The sequence below is a fragment of the Manacus candei genome, unplaced genomic scaffold (genome assembly GCF_025592945.1).
Source record: "Manacus candei isolate 608988 ecotype Guabito, Panama unplaced genomic scaffold, ASM2559294v1 h1tg000016l, whole genome shotgun sequence".
Classification (NCBI taxonomy): Eukaryota; Metazoa; Chordata; class Aves; order Passeriformes; family Pipridae; genus Manacus; species Manacus candei.
The window spans coordinates 10,471-28,252 of record NW_026138064.1 but is presented as its reverse complement, the minus strand read 5'-3'; the positions used below and the strand labels follow the sequence as shown (position 1 = coordinate 28,252).

Here is a 17,782-nt window from a genome sequence, read left to right as displayed (position 1 = left end):
GTGGGTCGTGGGTCGTGAGACCCGCTGTGATGTGCAGCTGCTTCGGAAAACGCGGGGATGTCGGCTGTGACCCCAGGATGATGTTTCGCAGTGGAGGCAGGGGGAAGGAGTATGCTTCAAAGAGAGGTTTTGGGGTTTTTTTAAATAGATAAATAAAGCAGGCTGTGCACGATGGGGTGGCCCAAGTATGTGCGGGATTGGGCTGGAGAGCTGAGCAGGGAAAGATGGAGGACCTCTTTCCTATGGCCAGTCGCCTTCCTTGGAATGTACTGAAATGGCCTGGCTGATGGGTTTGGGTGACAGTGACAGGGATACCTGGAGGGGAGGGAGAGATACCCACCCAGGATGCCAGGGGCAGGGTGGACATACCCTGGCATTGGGTTTCCTTTGAAAAGCAGCAGGTTGGCACAAAGCGGCCCAGTGTGCATGTCCCGCAGGACCTACTGGTAGGTGCTACAGGAGGCAGCGAGTGAGCAGCACGACACCCCCAGAAGGAGCCAGTCCGACTTCTTGTCTGCTTGGGATGATGCCACTCACCCCAGACTACCTGCTCAGGGCAGAGGGCGACCATCCCCCCTCGAAAAGCACCATTTTCCACACACACATCGTGTGTTGCACTCCTCCAGAAACTTGGTTAACCCTTCAGGTCTGGCGGGGGGGAGGTGGTAAAAGTGAGGAAAAAAGAAAGGGGAAAAAAAAGGCGAAAGGAAAAAAGGCCTGGGAGGAAAGGTCCTAGCATCACTGATGGGAAATGAGGCCTGGCTGGGCACCACAGCTTATGGAGGCCTGGCACGGCACTGCTGTGCCCATCCCAGCTGTGAGACCCTGGGGGGCAGCAGAGCTGGGACACGTGATTAAGGCTGGGGTGGTCTCATTGTGACTGTTCACATCCCCTTTACAAAAGACCCGGCCTGGGAGAGGGGCCGCCCTGACGGCTTCAACCATGGGATACACGGGGACTGCGGGGAGCCCCAGTGTGACCCTCTGGTTTTCCAGTATTCTGGCTTGAAGATATCTACAGGTCAGAGCTGGGAACTACTAAAAAGGCTAAGAATTGGGAACAACAAGGACAATTTTTTACACGTCAGAGCTGTTCACTGCACCCTGTGTAAGTCTGCACTTACTGTCCTCCATCTACCCCATTTCCTATGTGTGTGCATAAATATATACATATATATACACATGTATATAAGTACATCCATATGTGTGTGAGTACATTTTTTAGTATATATGGTGCCTTGTGAAGCTTGACAGATGAAACAGGCACCTAACGTTTGTTTAGGAAAACACAGACTACGTATCTCAGCTCAAATTACATGCAGCCCGACCACTCACAAAATAATAATAATACCATCAATTGGGGTTTATATTATACACTAACACACACCCGACCCACCCCATCCCCCCCCCACCCCGCCTTCCTTCACACCAGAAACAGCGTGTAAAAATTGTCACGACTAATGTCCAGAGGAACTTTTGCTTTCCGGAGGGGACAAGAGGACTGCAGAAAAGAGGGGAATCAGCTCTGTCCCGGGTTAGATTACACGAGGGAGGCGGAGGTGGAGAAGAAAGACACAGAAAGGGGGAAAAGAAAAAAAAAAAAAAGGGAAAAAGAAAAAAAAAAAAAAAAGTAAAAAAAAAGAAAGGAAAAAAAAAAAAAAAGGAAAAAACGCCAACCACAACCACCAAAAACAGCTCCTGAATCCTGTCGAAACTCTACCACCTTCAGATCCCAGCGCTGACCCTGGCCTGGGGAAAGTAGTGTCTGGTGCTACAGGGAAAAATTAAGTCCCCAAGTCCCCAGCGCCGTCTCCCTTACGCATTCCAGATCTGCAGAAGTTAAAAAGGAATCAAAGCTCATTTCCCAATTAAATGTGAGTTGTGACCATTTCTAAGTGTCCCAGTAATTTGTCGGGGAGAGGAAATGCCTCTCTTCGACTGAACTGTGCTTTAAGCTAGTCAGCTGAGGCATGAGGCTAGTACTTTTACTGATGGATGCCCAGCGTCCCGGCTCCCCTCCCCAACAGGCTACTGCACAACCACAGGACGTCGCAGATGGGTTTTCCTCAGGACTCACACAAACTTCACCGGACCTTTACCCATCTGCTTTTTCTAAAACCCACTTTTAAAAATTGCTTTTCCTCCACACGGAACGAACGAAAACCACCAAGCGTTTCCAGTCAGGCAACGGGAGAAAATTCCTCCCCGCTGCACAACTCCAGCTGCCCAGACCAACGCAGTTTGAGCGTGTTTTGGGCCCCCCTCCGGATTACAGTTGCGCCCAGCCTGGCTGCGAAATATCTGATTGCTGTCCCTGTAATCTGTTGACACTATTACCCAGATAAACAGGCCTCAATCGATCTTTTCATTAGGTGATCAAATAACAGAGCAGGTGAAAGAGAAGACCGATAGAATACTTGCACTTCCCCACCCCGGCGCCCTTCCTCTGCTGCTGAAGCTAGGATGTGGGGTCGGTGCCTGCCTTACCCGCGTGGGTCACCTCTGCGAGACACGCTCATAATCTGGAGAGGAGGGCAGTGGAAATACCCACACATGTTTCTATAGGGAGAAAGGGGAAGGGAAGAGAAGGGAAGGGAAGGGAGGGGGGAGAGAAAATCTCGGACAAAATGAGTACTATGCGCCTCTCACTGCTCCAAAATAACGGGATGCCCAAATTGAATGAGGCCAGTGGGTGAGGCGGGGGGTAGCCTAGGGGTGGGGGAAGGTTGGGGAAGGTCTCCCCGCCAAGTGTCGCGGCCCCACACCCCTCCCTCCGCCCCGAAACCACGAGGAAGGAAGCGGCGACTTGCCTGGGGTGGCCCGGGGAGTCGGGGTCGTCGGCAGGGTGCCCGGTCCGGGAGGAGCCAGACTGCGGCTGCTGGGTCCGTCCACCTTCTCTCAGGCTTTCTGCCTCTGTCTGTGTCTGTGTCTCTGTCTCTCTCTCTCTCTCTCTCCCCCCTCTCTCTCTCCGTGCCTTGCTCTGCCTCTTTTACTCTGCGCCTCTTCACAGTCTGGGAAGTAAAATCTAGATGATATACATACCAAGCTTGCTTTTTTTGTCCTATTTAATCTTATTCGTTTCACCTTTTCACTGACCAAAAGACAGGACCGAGAGTTTATTTGGAAAGAGAGAGAGAGAGGAAAGAAGCCTACTGTTGCATAGTCAATAACATCCTTTTTATCAATGCAATATACAACAGAGACGGCTTGGTCAAGGCACTCATTGAAAATCTCTTCATTATTTCGGGGTAAAATCAAGCGTTTATTCTGATCTCAGAAATGATGAAGGATTCTTCTCTCCAGGCGGCTCCCAGTCTCAGATTTCAGAGCTGACAGGGAAAGAAAGAAAATATCATGATCACGATACATCAAAGTTAGGGGCCTTTTTTTTCTCTTCACTCTTAATTAAGCAACATTACTTTACAAAAATAAATAATTACAATAAAACTTCTGTCATCTATTTCATCCATTTTCTTCCTTCCGGCAGGTTTTTCATGCAGCTTCTAATCTGATTATAAACTTTAATGGGAGCTAGGAGCAGGGTAGGGTGTCCAGTAGGGCAGGCTGTGGGTGTTATTTTTTAAGGGCTTTTTTTGTTTGGGGGGTTCAGTTTCTACAGTCTGTTTCTTCTTTTTCACATGCAGTCTTTCAACCTGATTTCAGACCTCTGGCAAAGGGAAGCTGCCAGGAAGGCAGGCTAGTGAGAGAAGTAGAAACCAGAAAGAAGAGGTTATTCTCTCCAGCGCAGTTTTATATTAAAAATTTAAAAAGCGAGAGATTTATTTTTTTTTTTTAAGAGGGAAGGGGGGTGAAAGGCGGTAGGCAGCCTCGGTGGCCCCCCCAGGGCTCCCTCGGCCCGACGGCTCGATGCCCACTAGATGGCAGCCGGCGTCAGCGATTCCTGCTCCGCCGGGGCCGAGGCCGCACCGGGCCGCGGAGGGGAGCGGAGAGAAAGGAAGGGGAGCGACACCCCACCATCCCCCCCGCGCATCCCCCGTACCCACGCGGCGTGACTCACTTTGGGAGATCAGGGGCTCTGGGGGGAGGGCATTGCGTGCTGGGCGTTTGGGGCTGTTCTGACCGCTCACACACCCCGAAAGTAAAATTAAAGGGGAGGGGATGAACCCCCCCCCGGGGAAGCGCGGAGTCCTTCAGGGCTGCGGGTGGGAGTGTCAGGTGAGGAATGAGGGGTGAGGGAGAAGGGACAGGCGGCAAAAATAGCCCAAGGTGAGATGGGAGCACATATGGGGATGTGAATATGTGCGTGGACGCTCACGCACGTGTATGCAAGGGTGCGCCCACAAGCGCGCCGCTTCCTCCGTGCAGCGCGAGTGTTTTCTTCTCCATCATTAAACCCCCTGGACTGGCTTTTGCAATGGGAAAGCAGGAGAGAAATCCCGACTTCCGACATGGAGGTGAAAAAAAAAAAAACAAAAACCAAAAACCTCACACTAACTTTTCATGGGGAGCTCCTTTTAATTCCCCCTTTCTGCCTATCGCAATGCATCCTCCTCTGTTCATGTGTGTGCTGGGGGTGGGGGGGCGGGTAGAGGGACCGTAGACGACCCATACTAATCAGATCTCAAAGTAAATAGCAGCACAGGGAGATCTCAATGTAAATTGTGCTTGTCAGAAGAATCCCCGCTCCCTCTCCTTGCCCTCCCTCCCCCCCTTCTCTCCTTCCCTCCCTTCCCCATCCCAGTCACTAGGTAGCGGAGAATTAAAAAAAAAAAAAAAAAAAAAAAAAAAAAAGGGGGGGTGTCGGAAAGCCCGGGGTGGGGGGGTAACCAATGGAGTGAAAGAGGCTTGGCTAACCTTAGCCTCCCATTTTCTCTCCCCCCAATTCAGGGCTCTGACCAGTCAGTCGCCTTTGATTATCAGTTGCCAGCAGCCCTTCTCTTGGCTCCTTGACACGAGCTCCATATAAGGCAGCGATCTCCATAGAAACGTGTCAGTTTCAATAGTAGTGTCAAAGTTCACTATATACAGACATTCGTGCAGATCCCCCTTTCGGAAACATTGCTCTGCTAGGCTTCCCGTTTAAACGCATTCATTTTTTGGGTCTCTCTCTTTCTCTCTCTCTCTCTCTCTCTCTCTCTCTCTCTCTCTCTCTCCCCCTCTTTCTCTCCCTCTCTCCCCGTCTCTCCCCCCTTCCCCTTTCTTGCATATTCTATTAGTTTTTTGCCCCCCCTTCATCTCCCTCTTCTCCTTCCTTTTCTTCTTTTTTCCACCCTTCCTCCTTGTGCCTTTCGCTTCATTTCTGCAGGAGAAGAGAAGAAGAGAGAGGTGAAACTGAAAAAAAAAAAAACCAAACCAAACAGCAACTAAAAAAAAAAAAAAAAAAAAAAAAAAAGAAAAAAAACTCGGAAAGAAAGAAAAAAGGGGGAAAAACAGAGAGGGAGAATTGGGGGGGAGGGGGGAAAGTCCGGAGAGTGAAAGAGAGAACGCATTCACATCTTAATACCGTTACTATTTTGACCATTCTTGCCTATTTTTTTTTTTGTTTTGGGGGAGGGCTTCTCTTCTGGCTGATGAGTTTTTACTCGAAATACTTTTTTTAGGCAAACAAACAAACAAACAAAAAAGAATCTTTTTGAGGGCAATTTCCACCGATTTTCTTTTTTTTTCTTCGCAACCGGCATCGTGCGCTCTCACTGGAGAAGAAGGAGGAAAGGGCAAGAAAGAGGAAGAGAAGAGGATTTATTTACCCGACCTACTTTGGATCTCTCTTTTTCCTGCAAGTGTCATTATTATTCCCGTTCTCTATTTTTACACTTCGCCGTGAATTCGTCTCCTCTGCGAATTTAGTCACATCCGATTTTTTCTGAGAATTTTTTTCTTTTTTTTTTTAAAAAAAAAAAAAAAGCGAGAGAGAGCGCGAGCGAGCGAGAGAGACAGAGAGCGAGAGAGAGCAGCTCGGGAGAGAAAGAGCAGCGACCGGCAACCTCCTCCTTCTCCTCCTCCTTCTCCGCCGCCGCGACAGGAGATCAAACTGCCTCAGCACCCCGCCAGCCTCTGCCGCGCTCCCCAGCTCCGCCGCCCTGAATGGCTGACGGCGCCCTGCCCTGGACCTGGCCCCCGGACACCTCCATGCTCTGATCGCCGGCGGACGGCTCCTCTCTCCACCTCCCTCCTCCCCGAAAGCCCGCACCGGCACCGGCGGCAGTGGCGGCGGGAGCAGCCTCCGCGGGAGCGGCGGCGGCCGGGCCCCGGCGGCGGCGAGCGGCGAGCGGCGACCTCCTCCTTCTCTTCCTTCCCCTCCTCCTCCTCCTCCTCCACCTCCTCCTCCTTCTCCTCCTCCTCCTCCTCGGCGGCGCCGCGGCTTCCTCTATGCCTGCACATCCTCCGCGCTCTTAGCGCCCGGACCGCGTGTGTCTGTGCCCGTGCCCGTGCGTGTGTGCGAGTGCGCGAGTGGGGAGCCGTGTGCCGGGCGTGTGCGCGCGTGTCTGCCTGCGTGTGCGTGTCCGGCGTGTTACTCTCCTGAATGCCTCTCCCGACAGCCTTGTTTGCCGTTTCTGATTTTGCAACTTGAAGTGGCGGCGGGGGGGGGGGGGGAGGGCGAAGAGAGGCGGTGAGAGCCGGGGAGAGCGGGAGCAGAGGGGGGAAGCGGCCAGGCGGGGGTATTTTAAAGAGTGGGGGGGAGCACAGGAAAGGGCAGGGAAGGAAAGGGAAGGAAAGGGAAGGGTGGAAAAGGAAAGGGAAGGGGGGGGAAAAGAGAGAGGGAGAAAATCCTCCGTCGCCCCCTCCCCCTCCCTAGAAAAAAAAATAGCTAGACCGCGAGCGAGAGGAGGGGGGCTCGCGGCGGCGAAAAATAAATAAAATAAAGAAAACGGCAGGAGCGGCTCCAGCCGGCAGCAGCGGCGGCGGCAGCAGGGCAGCGGCGGCGGCGGCGGCAGCCGAGGCGGAGGCAGGCGGCAGGCAGGGTCCCCTCGCTCTCCGCTCGCCCCCGGCGCCCGGCCGGCCGCCTCCCCCCCGCCCCCCGCCTCTCTCCCCGGCAGCCCGCAGCGAGACGCGCCGCTCCCCAGCACTTTTTTGGGCCCGAGATATGGCAATGGTAGTTAGCAGCTGGCGAGATCCGCAGGAAGACGTTGCCGGGGGCACTCCGAGTGGCCCCAACCCCGCCGCGGCGCAGCCGGCCCGGGAGCAGCAGCCTCAGCAGCAGGGGGGCTCGGCAGCCCCACACACCCCGCAGACCCCCAGCCAGCCGGGACCCCCATCCACGCCGGGCACGGCCGGGGACAAGGGAGCGGGCCAGCAGGGCTCGGGGCAGAGCCAGCAGCACATCGAGTGTGTGGTGTGCGGGGACAAGTCCAGCGGCAAGCACTACGGCCAGTTCACCTGCGAGGGCTGCAAAAGTTTCTTCAAGAGGAGCGTCCGCAGGAACTTAACTTACACATGCCGTGCCAACAGGAACTGTCCCATCGACCAGCACCACCGCAACCAGTGCCAGTACTGCCGCCTCAAGAAGTGCCTCAAAGTGGGCATGAGGCGGGAAGGTGAATATTTCTTCCCTACTATGCTATCGCTCCCCTCTCCCCGCGGCTGTGCAGGCGTGCGTGTGTGAGGGCTCTCCGTCTGTCTGTGTCTGCCTGTCCGTACGTGCACACACACTCACCTATCTGCATATACATATATATATATATATATATATATATATATATACGCGCTCACACGCGCGGAGTGCAAACGCACACACATATGAATATATATATATACATATATACATATATATATATATATATATATACACATATATATGTACGTGTGTGTGTGTATATATATATTTACAGCTCTTCGTGGCGATCTAGGTCTCTCTCTATATTTTCATGCACACGTCAATCTCTCCCTCTGCCTGCACTCCATCTGGCAGCTTTGCGCCAGGTTCTGTTGTTATTGTCGATGGTGGTTGGTGGTGTTTTCTTTTGCTTTTCGGTTTGTGCCTCCTGCCCTCCCTCCCGTTACTCCCCACCCCCTTCCCCGGCACTGCCGCACTCGCCCTTTCCCCGTTCATTGTGCAGAGAAATTATTACTATTATTATTATTATTATTATTATTATTATTATTATTACGATCGCTTGCTAAACATTTGTCATTTAGCCGCTATCCCCGCTTCTCCCTGCGCGCGCGTGTATGCATGTGTGCGTGTGCGTGTGTTTTGGATGTGGTTTTGTCTATTGTTGGCATGAAACCGGAGGGTGGGGGGAAATACATCTTTCTCCCGTACGAGATGTGATTCCATTCAGCTTCCTTCCCCCCAACCCTCCCCACCCCTTTTCCACCCCATCATTTCTTTTTAAACCCGCAACACTTCTCGGTAGATCCATTTCTCAGGCTCATTTTTCTCGAAAGAAAGATGAAAGACGTGTAAGTAGGGAGAGAAGAAAAGGGGTGAAGAAGATGGAAGGAAAAAAAAAAAAAAAAAAAGAGGAAATGTGCTACTGTATCTCCTCTTCCCTGTGCTTTCCGGTGCCCCGGAGTGTGCTTCTGTGAGAGATCTGGCCTTGTTTTCATTCCATGCGTTCAAAGCAAAGTTTGTGACTGAACCGTGTTTCTGTACTTCTGTCATTTCTTTCTTTCTTTCCTTTTTTTTTTTTTTTTAAGCTCGCTGCTCATTTTATTTCTTCATCAAACTCCACCCTCTCCTTAAAGCCTACATACAAACCTCGATTTGTAACCTATTTACCGGTTCTTCTCATTTTAGAAGTATCCGCAGCCTGCATCTGGCAGCGGGCTCCCCACCATTTCCAACTGCTCTGCTATCTCTTTTTTTCCTCCTACTTTCCAAGAGTTGCTGTGGTTTTCCTTGAGTTCAGACTCATTCTCGTGTAGGGAGATCTCCTGCCCTCCTTTCCCCTCGAAACGTATTTTCTCGGTTTATAGTTAAAGGTTACCCTGCGACTGTCGTTAAAGATGTCCTAGAGTTACATCAGCGAAATAGTCAATTTTGCCGAGCGGGGATTACTACTGCCTTAATTGGTTTTTAAATTATATTTTATATGCCACAAGAAAAGGAATGAAGCTGCAACAGATCTGAAAGAGCTCATAAATATGACGGCTCCATTGGTAGCTTCAGAGGCTGTTGTTAGGTGTCTAGGGGAGTGGGGAGAAGAAAAAAGAAAAAAAAAGGGAGGAAAAAAAAGTGAGACTTGTGCTCGCAGTTAAACGAAAAATAACTGCCAAGTTTACAAGCAGATTGAAGAGGGAGAGGAGGGCTGGAGGGCAGCAGCAGAGAGGTCCAGTCCGGGAGGAGAAGAGGGCTCGTTGGGGAAGAAAAGAGAAAGTTGAGAAAAATGTGGCACGCCGGAAAGATGAGTGATCTGCGTGTGCGGGTGTGTGCCAGCGAGCGTGTGCGGGTGTGCGTGTGCGTGTCTGTGTGTGCAGGGAACAAGCCTGAGTAGCCGTAGCTTCCCCTGAAGTTACCTTTGTTTACATGGCATGCGACTGCAACCGCTGGCACTGATGAAGTAAAACACACGCACACACTAAAAAAAAAAAAAAAAAAAAACACCACAACTTCGGTCAGCTTTCGGGACTCGAGGCATGCTCACGCTCTGTGTGGAGATGGTTAATGAATCCAGTGTTTTTGCAGTTGCAAGCTTGTGCATTCACTGTGCAACGCTGACTGCAGGCTTTTGCAGTGGCAACAGCTCACCAAAGATATTAATTACACCGTCCCCTTTTTTTTCCACGAATGTTTGGCTATTGTAAGTTTGGACCTTTTTGTTTTATTTCCCCATTTCCCGTGATAATATTTAACCTTTCTCTTCCTTTTAGCAGGGAGAACTTTGCTGGGCGGGGGAGGGGGGGTCCTCTGTGGAAAGCTGTTTCTATGTAATAAAGTTAGCGGTGGGAAGCTGGAGGGCTGCGACCTGTTCCAGCTTGAAGGGTAACGACGCAGTATTTTTGAAGAATACGGACACATTTGGTTTTATGAATTATTTTATTTAATATTTTATTTTAAAAGGCGACACATCAGTTCACTTGTAAATATCAGTGCTACCAGGGCAATCGGCTGGGATCCACAACAGAGCTTGGCTATAATTTTTACACTTGGCTGTGATTTTTGACTCCACTTTCTCACCACCCGGAGGATTTGATTTTTTTTTTTTTACTTGGGGGCTGCCTTTTGTTGCGAAAGGGGGGAATGGGGGGGCGGGGGTTTGTGTGCGGATTTGTCTTGTTTGCCTTGGCTTTTTTTTTTTTTTTTCTTTCTTTTTAATCTCTGTTTATTTTGTGAAGCCTGTCTGCATTGTGGGCGGGGGGGGAGGGAGGGAAGAAAGGGGGGGGCGCTTGACTGCCGCTGGGCTGGGGCTGCCTGAGCAGGGGTCGGGGCCGGGGCCGGGGCCGAGGCCGAGGCCGAGGCCGATGCCGATGCCGATGCTGGGCGGAGGGCGCAATGCAGGTCGGCGGCAGCTGCCCGGCTCCGCATGCCTCTGTCTGTCCGTGCCTGTGCGTGTGCCGGGGGCGAGGCGGTGGCGGGGAGGGGAAGAAGCCCGGCATTGTCTCCGGCTGGCTGACTGCGCCGCCGGGGCAATGCCTGCGAGCCTCCTGGATGCACATTTCCTCTCCTTCTCTCCTTCTTTTTGTCAGCGGTTCAGCGAGGAAGGATGCCACCCACCCAACCCAACCCCGGCCAGTACGCCCTGACCAACGGCGACCCCCTGAATGGGCACTGCTATCTCTCGGGATACATCTCCCTCCTGCTGCGGGCCGAGCCCTACCCCACCTCCCGCTACGGCAGCCAGTGCATGCAGCCCAACAACATCATGGGCATCGAGAACATCTGCGAGCTAGCCGCCCGTCTGCTCTTCAGCGCCGTCGAGTGGGCCCGCAACATCCCCTTCTTCCCCGACCTGCAGATCACCGACCAGGTGGCCTTGCTGCGGCTCACCTGGAGCGAGCTCTTCGTCCTCAACGCTGCCCAGTGCTCCATGCCCCTCCATGTGGCCCCGCTCCTGGCCGCCGCCGGCCTCCACGCCTCCCCCATGTCGGCCGACCGCGTTGTCGCCTTCATGGACCACATCCGCATCTTCCAGGAACAGGTGGAGAAGCTGAAGGCGCTGCACGTCGATTCGGCTGAGTACAGCTGCCTGAAAGCCATCGTCCTCTTCACCTCAGGTGAGGGGATGGGTGGGGGATGTGAGATATCAAAAAAAAAAAAAAAAAAAAAAAAAGAAAACAAACCACTTGTGGAAAAATTAGGAAAAAATGAAAATAGAATTATTTTTAAAGAAAAGGGGCAGCAGGCTGAGGTAGCATAGCACCTGACAGGGGTACACTCCGGTTCAGGGGTTGATCTCCCCCTCATCCCCACTGACATTGGCTTTTTAACGCACAACCCCTCCAAAAAAAAAAAAAAACAAAACAAAAAAAACCAACTAAAAACCTCAAATCAAATGAAGTGTAGGTGGTGGAAACATGCATGTTAACAATTTTTCCCTGTGATAGATGGTTCGAATTAACTAGCGGGAAAGTTGCATTAGTGTCGCCTTTGAAGTGCTCTGGTCGTAGCCTATAAAAATATAATATGTATACTATTATTGTAACCTGTGAGGGAGAATTTATAAACATCAAAGGAGAACTATGCAGAGAAAATATAGGAAGTGGAAACAAGGTGAAATAAGAGACTGGGCAGTGTAATTTTTTAATTATTATTCTAATTGTCACCATGATATGGCTAATTGCCACTTTTTCTTCTTGTTTTCTTTTTTCCTTTTTTTCTTTTTCTTTTATATACCCACTCTCCCCAACTCCTCTCTTGTTCCCATTTCTCCCCTCTTTTCCAAACCAACCTTCTCAATTAGCAATGACTAAACAGTTCCAATAAATGTGACTTAAAACTAGGCCAGGGCAAAATTGAAAGCATTCCTGAACAGAGATGGCAAATCGTTCAAAGGTCTTGTTTAACACTGAGCAGTTTATAATCCATCAATATTTGTTGCCTTTCATGCATGAAAGATAGTATTTACATTGTATTAAAATGACTCCTAAATTTGCACAATATTGTAATGTAGCAAATGTAGTATTAATATCGATTTGAACATCAGATAATTTATTTAGACAGGAGTATATAATTTGTATGCAGGGTGGTCGGAGACGTGTACTGTGACTGCCCCCTTTTACTTCCAGTGCAAATGCAGTCTCGCAGCGTTGGAGGGAATATTTCTTTGCAAAGGATAACTTGCAAATCTTAGAACAAATGGAAGATTTACTGAATAGCCAGATCGACATTTTAATGTATTTTATCATAATAAGTCTTCTTGATGGAAACATGTTTTTCAAGAGTGACAAAGAGACCTGCCAGCATTTATCAGGCTGATTTAACTCCACAGCCTGCCTGCAGATTCACAGACTTTCCCTTCCCATTCATTTCAGGGTGCTCATCAATACGCAGGGACAGTTGAGGAGAACCTTTCCTTTTTTTTGGTTTTTTTTCCAGATCCAACTTGAGACATTCTTCCTAAGCAGAGCTAGGAAGATGGCTGGCCTGTGTCTCAGGCCTTTCTACCAGCCAAAGGCCCTTAGAAAGAGGCTGTCCCTGATGGGGACACGTTTGAGGGGATATTTTACTTTTTCCTCTCTTTCTCTTCTCTCTCTCTGCTCCCTCCAATCTCCCCCCTTAACCTGCCCAAACGAGCAATGTTGGCTAGAAACAGGGTAAGTGGTTTTAGAGGACCCCTTCATTTACATATAGTAAAAAAAAAATGTAATGACGCTTGTGAGGGAAGAATCCCCTTTCCACAATGGAACTGAGAGTGAATGAGGCTCAGGAAGGGAACAATAATATTATTTTGGAGCAGGATCACACGAGGCATTTCAGAAAATGGAAATACAGCTGTCAGGAGTAATCTACCGCTTACCCCCATCCGCACATTTCAACTTCTCACTAAACTTGTTTTGATTGCTTATCCAGAGGGGAATTCATAGGAAGCCTTTCTCAAAGTCATCCAACTTTTAAACTAACTTTGACTGATGGAAAAGACATTTTTAGGCATTGTGTCCAAATTCCTTTGCTAAGGACTAAGTGTTTAAAGCTGGCATGGGTTTCTCCTGTTGTAGTTTTTACATTTGGGCTCCAGAGAGCATGTATGTAATCCGTAAAATTCTGGACACTATCCAAAGACTGGGTCGTAACCCAAAACCTGCTCCTTTCTCACCTACTTTCCCCTTCCTTCCACTCTCCTCCTCCTCCACCCCTCTATCCCTCACCCCCATCCCTCCATGATCCTGCTGCCAAACTTTAGTGTTATTAATTCCTGTATCTACCTTTTCCTCATCATAAATAAACGTTTCCAGGAAGAGATAGAGACAGATAACATAAATTCAATAAATCTATTTGCAGCGCAATAAGAACTTTGATTTCTAGTTAGGTGGCAGCTGATTACATCTATATTTTCTGAACACTAAACTCTTCTGAACGTGTAACATGAAATACATACCTGCCACTACGAAGGGGAAGGCTGGAGTGTGTTGAACAGTAATGGTTATTTATTTACATAATTTCTTTTCCATAGACTGCAAGAAGAAATATAGAGCTTTCCCTTATTGACACACTGCCACATAAAAAACCGAGGCACACACAGGATTTTCACATTAGCCCACTTTCTGGGATGCAGTAATAATTCACTTCCAGTAAACATGGATTGCGTTATTTCTCCCACGGATTGCACCTCCCTGGGCTGCATAATCGAATCGAGCTGTGGATCCCTTAATGATTATTATTTTTAATCTCGTTCTGAGGGGAGAGTTAAGCCTTCTCACCGCCACCTTTAAGGATACAGAATGAAACCCAAATAAAGGCATATGCCAGTCCATTTAAAATAATTAAAACTCAATAGATATTATTGGCATAAGAAAATTCTGAGCGTTTGGAGGTCTAAGGCAAAACCCAAGGTGTATTTTTCAAACACACACACACCAGGCTGCTGCCCTTTTAGAGAGCAAGTTCCCCATCCATATTGTCCAGTGACCTGCAGTTATAGGTGCACTTATCGTAAATGTCTGATAAATATTTTACTAACCTTAAGGGTATGACATATGGGGCATAAAGAAAAAAGCCCTGCCAGGGTGTCAGTAAGACCCTTTCATATTGCATTGTTTGGAAGTTGAATAGGATCCTAATGCATAATGGGCAGATAATGCATGTAAAATAGCAAGATATATGTAAATATGGAATGTGATTTGTGGCAATCAACATATGAACAGGCCTGTGTTTTTGATATGTATTGCAAACAAGAACAGGCCCCAGCTTTTGATAGATATATATGTTGCAACCTGGTGCTTTAGATGTTGCAAAATATCATTGCATTAAAGGTACAGTATGGATTAGTGGAGCAGCCTGGCCCAGATAATTGTGCGTCTGAGGGATGCCAAGTCCGCAGCTCAGGTCAAAGGTTCTCCTCCTCAGAAGCTCCTGAATTATGGCTTGTTTTACTTGTATTTTTGCTCGAGGCCATAGTATTGTAGATGAAGGTGTTCAGAAATCTTTGTAAAGTCAGTTCTTGATAGGGAAAGACAAACTCCAAAAATGCCTTTGTGACAGTTTTTTTTTTTTTAGCTTTGAATAATTTATTAATTTGTTGTGTCTTTCCAGGGTCATAAGTCTACATTCACATTTTTGTAATGTCCTTTTGGGGGCCATTAACATGCACTAATTCATATATGGATCTATATATTAGCCAAGTCTGGCTTTGATCTGTTTTAAACAGCACTGCTAGCTGACTGCCTTGCTCTGATCTTGATGGTTCAGGGTTTTTTTGCTTTTTCATTTTTTTAAAATATTTAATATTAATCTCGTAAACAATGTGGATAGTTTCCACCATCTGGGCATACCCACCACTTTTCCTTGACTGTGGTTTCCTGAGCAAGTCCCTTAACAAGCAATCAGTGAACAATTTTCCCTTGGTTTGGGTTATGTGTTCACAGAGATAGGGTATATGCTTGTATTTGTCTCTATGTGTGTGCAAATGCACAGATGCATCTACACCTCCCTGCTTGTATCTGTACACATAGAATAATGTGTATAGATACAAATGCATGGATGTGAAGGGTTTCTGCTCTTGGATTGGTACACCTTTGCCTGGGTCGTATAGTTCTGCAAGGTGCAAGACGTATGTTCCTGTAGGGAGAGAGTCTCACTGGCTACTTTTAGGCACGGCTTATCTGCCGCAGCTCTCCCAAGCTTTGTGTCTGAGAGCTGCAGATGCCTGCTGAGTGCAAGCTAGGACTAACCCAGCCACCAGATTTATCTGGATTTCCACCAGATTTGTCACACAACCCACAAACATTTGGCCAATTTGTGATCCTGGCAGCATGGCAGGGACAGAGAGGTCCCCCTTGCACCCCGGCATCCCCCGGCCAGCTCCCTGCCAGTCACTGCAGGTCCCAGCCTTTGCCTCCCTGTGATATGCAACCATGTCAACAAACTCCCTCTGTCTCTCTCTGCTTGCGCCCACCTCTGCTTATAATCATACTATTATTAATATTATTATTATTATTTTCCCCAATATCCCTATTTTTCCTCCACTCAGTGTTATTTAACAGGGGCTGGTCCAAGTTTCCAGCACCCTGGTGGTGGGCTCCCTGGAGTGGGAATCACGCTCACCAGCAGAGAGTGTCCATAGAGGGGGATATGGAAAGGAAGCATGGGGGGCTGTATGTGTGTGGCTGGGACGAGCAGGGTGTGAGCACCCCACCGCATCCTGGGTCAAAATACCCGCGGCGGTGAAGAGGCACAGAGAGGTCGCGTTATTTATTCAGCAGAGGTGCACGGGATGGGTTGGGGGGGGATAAGAGGGGGTGGGCTAGTGCGGGGTGGTATGGGATGGGGGGATGCACTTTTGCCGTGCCCCCCATCCTAGCGGCGTTTCCCTGTGTGCTTCCCAGTCACTAACCATCTCCCCCCCGCTTCCTCCTCCTCCTCCTCCTCCACCTCCTCCCTCCACTTTCCCCCCGCCTGCCGCCGTTCTGCGGCTGCCTCCGCGGGCGCGGTGCGATGGGCAGACGCCTGTGGCCTGTCGGATGCTGCGCATATCGAGAGCCTTCAGGAGAAGTCACAGTGCGCGCTAGAGGAGTACGTGCGGAGCCAGTACCCCAACCAGCCCAGCCGCTTCGGGAAGCTGCTGCTGCGGCTGCCCTCCCTGCGCACCGTCTCCTCCTCCGTCATCGAGCAGCTCTTCTTCGTCCGCTTGGTAGGTAAAACCCCCATCGAAACCCTCATCAGGGATATGCTACTGTCTGGGAGCAGCTTCAACTGGCCTTACATGTCCATCCAGTGCTCCTAGAGCCCATTCCGCATCCCCGGCAGAGAGGCGGCGGAGCGGCGGAGACGGGAGCGCTCGCACCGAGGGGCAGTCGGGGTGCGGGGGGGGGCCCGGGAGGTGGACACTGAACAAAAGAAAGGGCCAAGTGAGAGCAGAGATGTGGCCGTGTAGGGGAGAAGAACGGACCTCTCGTCCGTGGAGGTTGTGGTGTTTCGCTTTTTCTTTTTTTTTTTTTTTTCATTTGGCCTATTTTTTTTTTTTTTGAGAGGAGGAAAAAAGAAATAAATAATATTAATAAAGGAGACAAAAAAAAAAAGAAAAATTAAAAAAAAAATGAGTATTGAGGGGATATTAATCAAACCTGAAGGGGATACTGGATCTTCCAGGATTTATTGTGGACTGTTGCTGATATATGCTGTACAGTAAACCAACAAAACAAAAAATCATTGAAACTGAACTGAACCTTGTGTAGAATGAAAAAAAAAAACAACTCAAAAGAAGTAAACAAAGAAAAAAATTCTACGCGCAAACACTTACCACGAACATTGTTACTCATTTTGTAATATATTAGTCTTTATTTTCATTTTTGGTAAAAGTTAAAACATCATATGCGCATAAAGAAAAAAAAGAAAGGAGAATTAGGGGAAAATAACATTTTCCAAATAATTATAAAAAAATTGTCCTGTGTCTATGTATCTATATCTGTTTTGTATTTTTTTCTGGTTCCAAACCAGGTTTCCTGTGATTCTATACTAATAATTTTTTGATATAACCCTTTGCTTCTTATAACGAGTGCGATATATGTTGTCAAAATTGTTCTTCAAGAATTAAAATTGAAGTGAGAATTTAAACAAAAAAATAAAAGAATTTAGCAAACTCCCCCCTACTTATCACCCCACAAACCATGAGTCTTGTTGTTTGAAACATGCCAACAATTCACAAAAAAAAAAAAAAAAAAACAAACCACAAACCAAACAATAACAACAAAAGATCTCACCTGGATTTTTAACTCTCTAGTGGTGCTAAAAAAGAGAACTTAAAAAATACTTGTGAGATCTAGCCAAGTTGTGTAAACTACATGATGCTCCAAAACGGGCTTGGCTGGGCTTAAGCTTAGGGCTGAGCTGTCAAGGTCTAGGAAGAGGGAGTGGGAGGTGCAGTGTGATGCCTTAGGTGACCTTGCCTCGCTGAGACTACACCGCAGACTCCCTACCAAGGCTGATGGCCTACCCTTTTTTTGAAATATCTTTTCCCATCAGCTGGATTTTCTGCTGAGTTCACACCTTGTTTTTTGCTCTCAGAAACCATGGGCAAGGACTGCAGTCACCATGTGCCACCACCTCTACCCGTGCAGCAGGAGGCATACTGTAGCCATGGGTCTTGTTTGTTCCAGATATGGTGGCTTTCTGCTTCTGGGAGCTCGGGGTGGGGTTGGGGTTTTTTGCTTCTTTTCTCTTCTTTTCCACCCCAAGGACTCACAGACCCCTCTGTGTGCTCCGGTGTGCACACCTTGTGCTTGC

The 17,782-nt window shown here is 48.7% G+C and overlaps 1 protein-coding gene across 10 annotated transcripts; it reads left to right on the top strand.

Annotated features, from left to right (window-relative positions):
- The first annotated feature begins 6,541 nt into the window (after positions 1 to 6,541).
- Positions 6,542 to 17,254, top strand: NR2F1 (nuclear receptor subfamily 2 group F member 1). 10 transcript variants are annotated; one of them, XR_007903735.1, is made up of 4 exons: positions 6,542 to 7,496; positions 10,591 to 11,118; positions 11,805 to 11,896; positions 12,440 to 15,766. XR_007903735.1 is itself a non-coding variant. In XM_051782662.1 (4 exons), the coding sequence occupies exons 1-4, from the start codon at positions 7,046 to 7,048 to the stop codon at positions 16,281 to 16,283; spliced, it is 1,176 nt and encodes a 391-aa protein (XP_051638622.1). In that variant the 5' UTR covers positions 6,542 to 7,045; the 3' UTR covers positions 16,284 to 17,254. The 10 variants fall into 10 exon arrangements, 9 of the variants coding, with proteins under 9 accessions (XP_051638622.1, XP_051638621.1, XP_051638623.1 ...); XM_051782662.1 differs by lacking the exons at positions 11,805 to 11,896; positions 12,440 to 15,766 and adding exons at positions 16,003 to 16,190; positions 16,275 to 17,254; XM_051782661.1 differs by lacking the exons at positions 11,805 to 11,896; positions 12,440 to 15,766 and adding an exon at positions 16,003 to 17,254.
- The last annotated feature ends 528 nt before the right edge of the window (positions 17,255 to 17,782 follow it).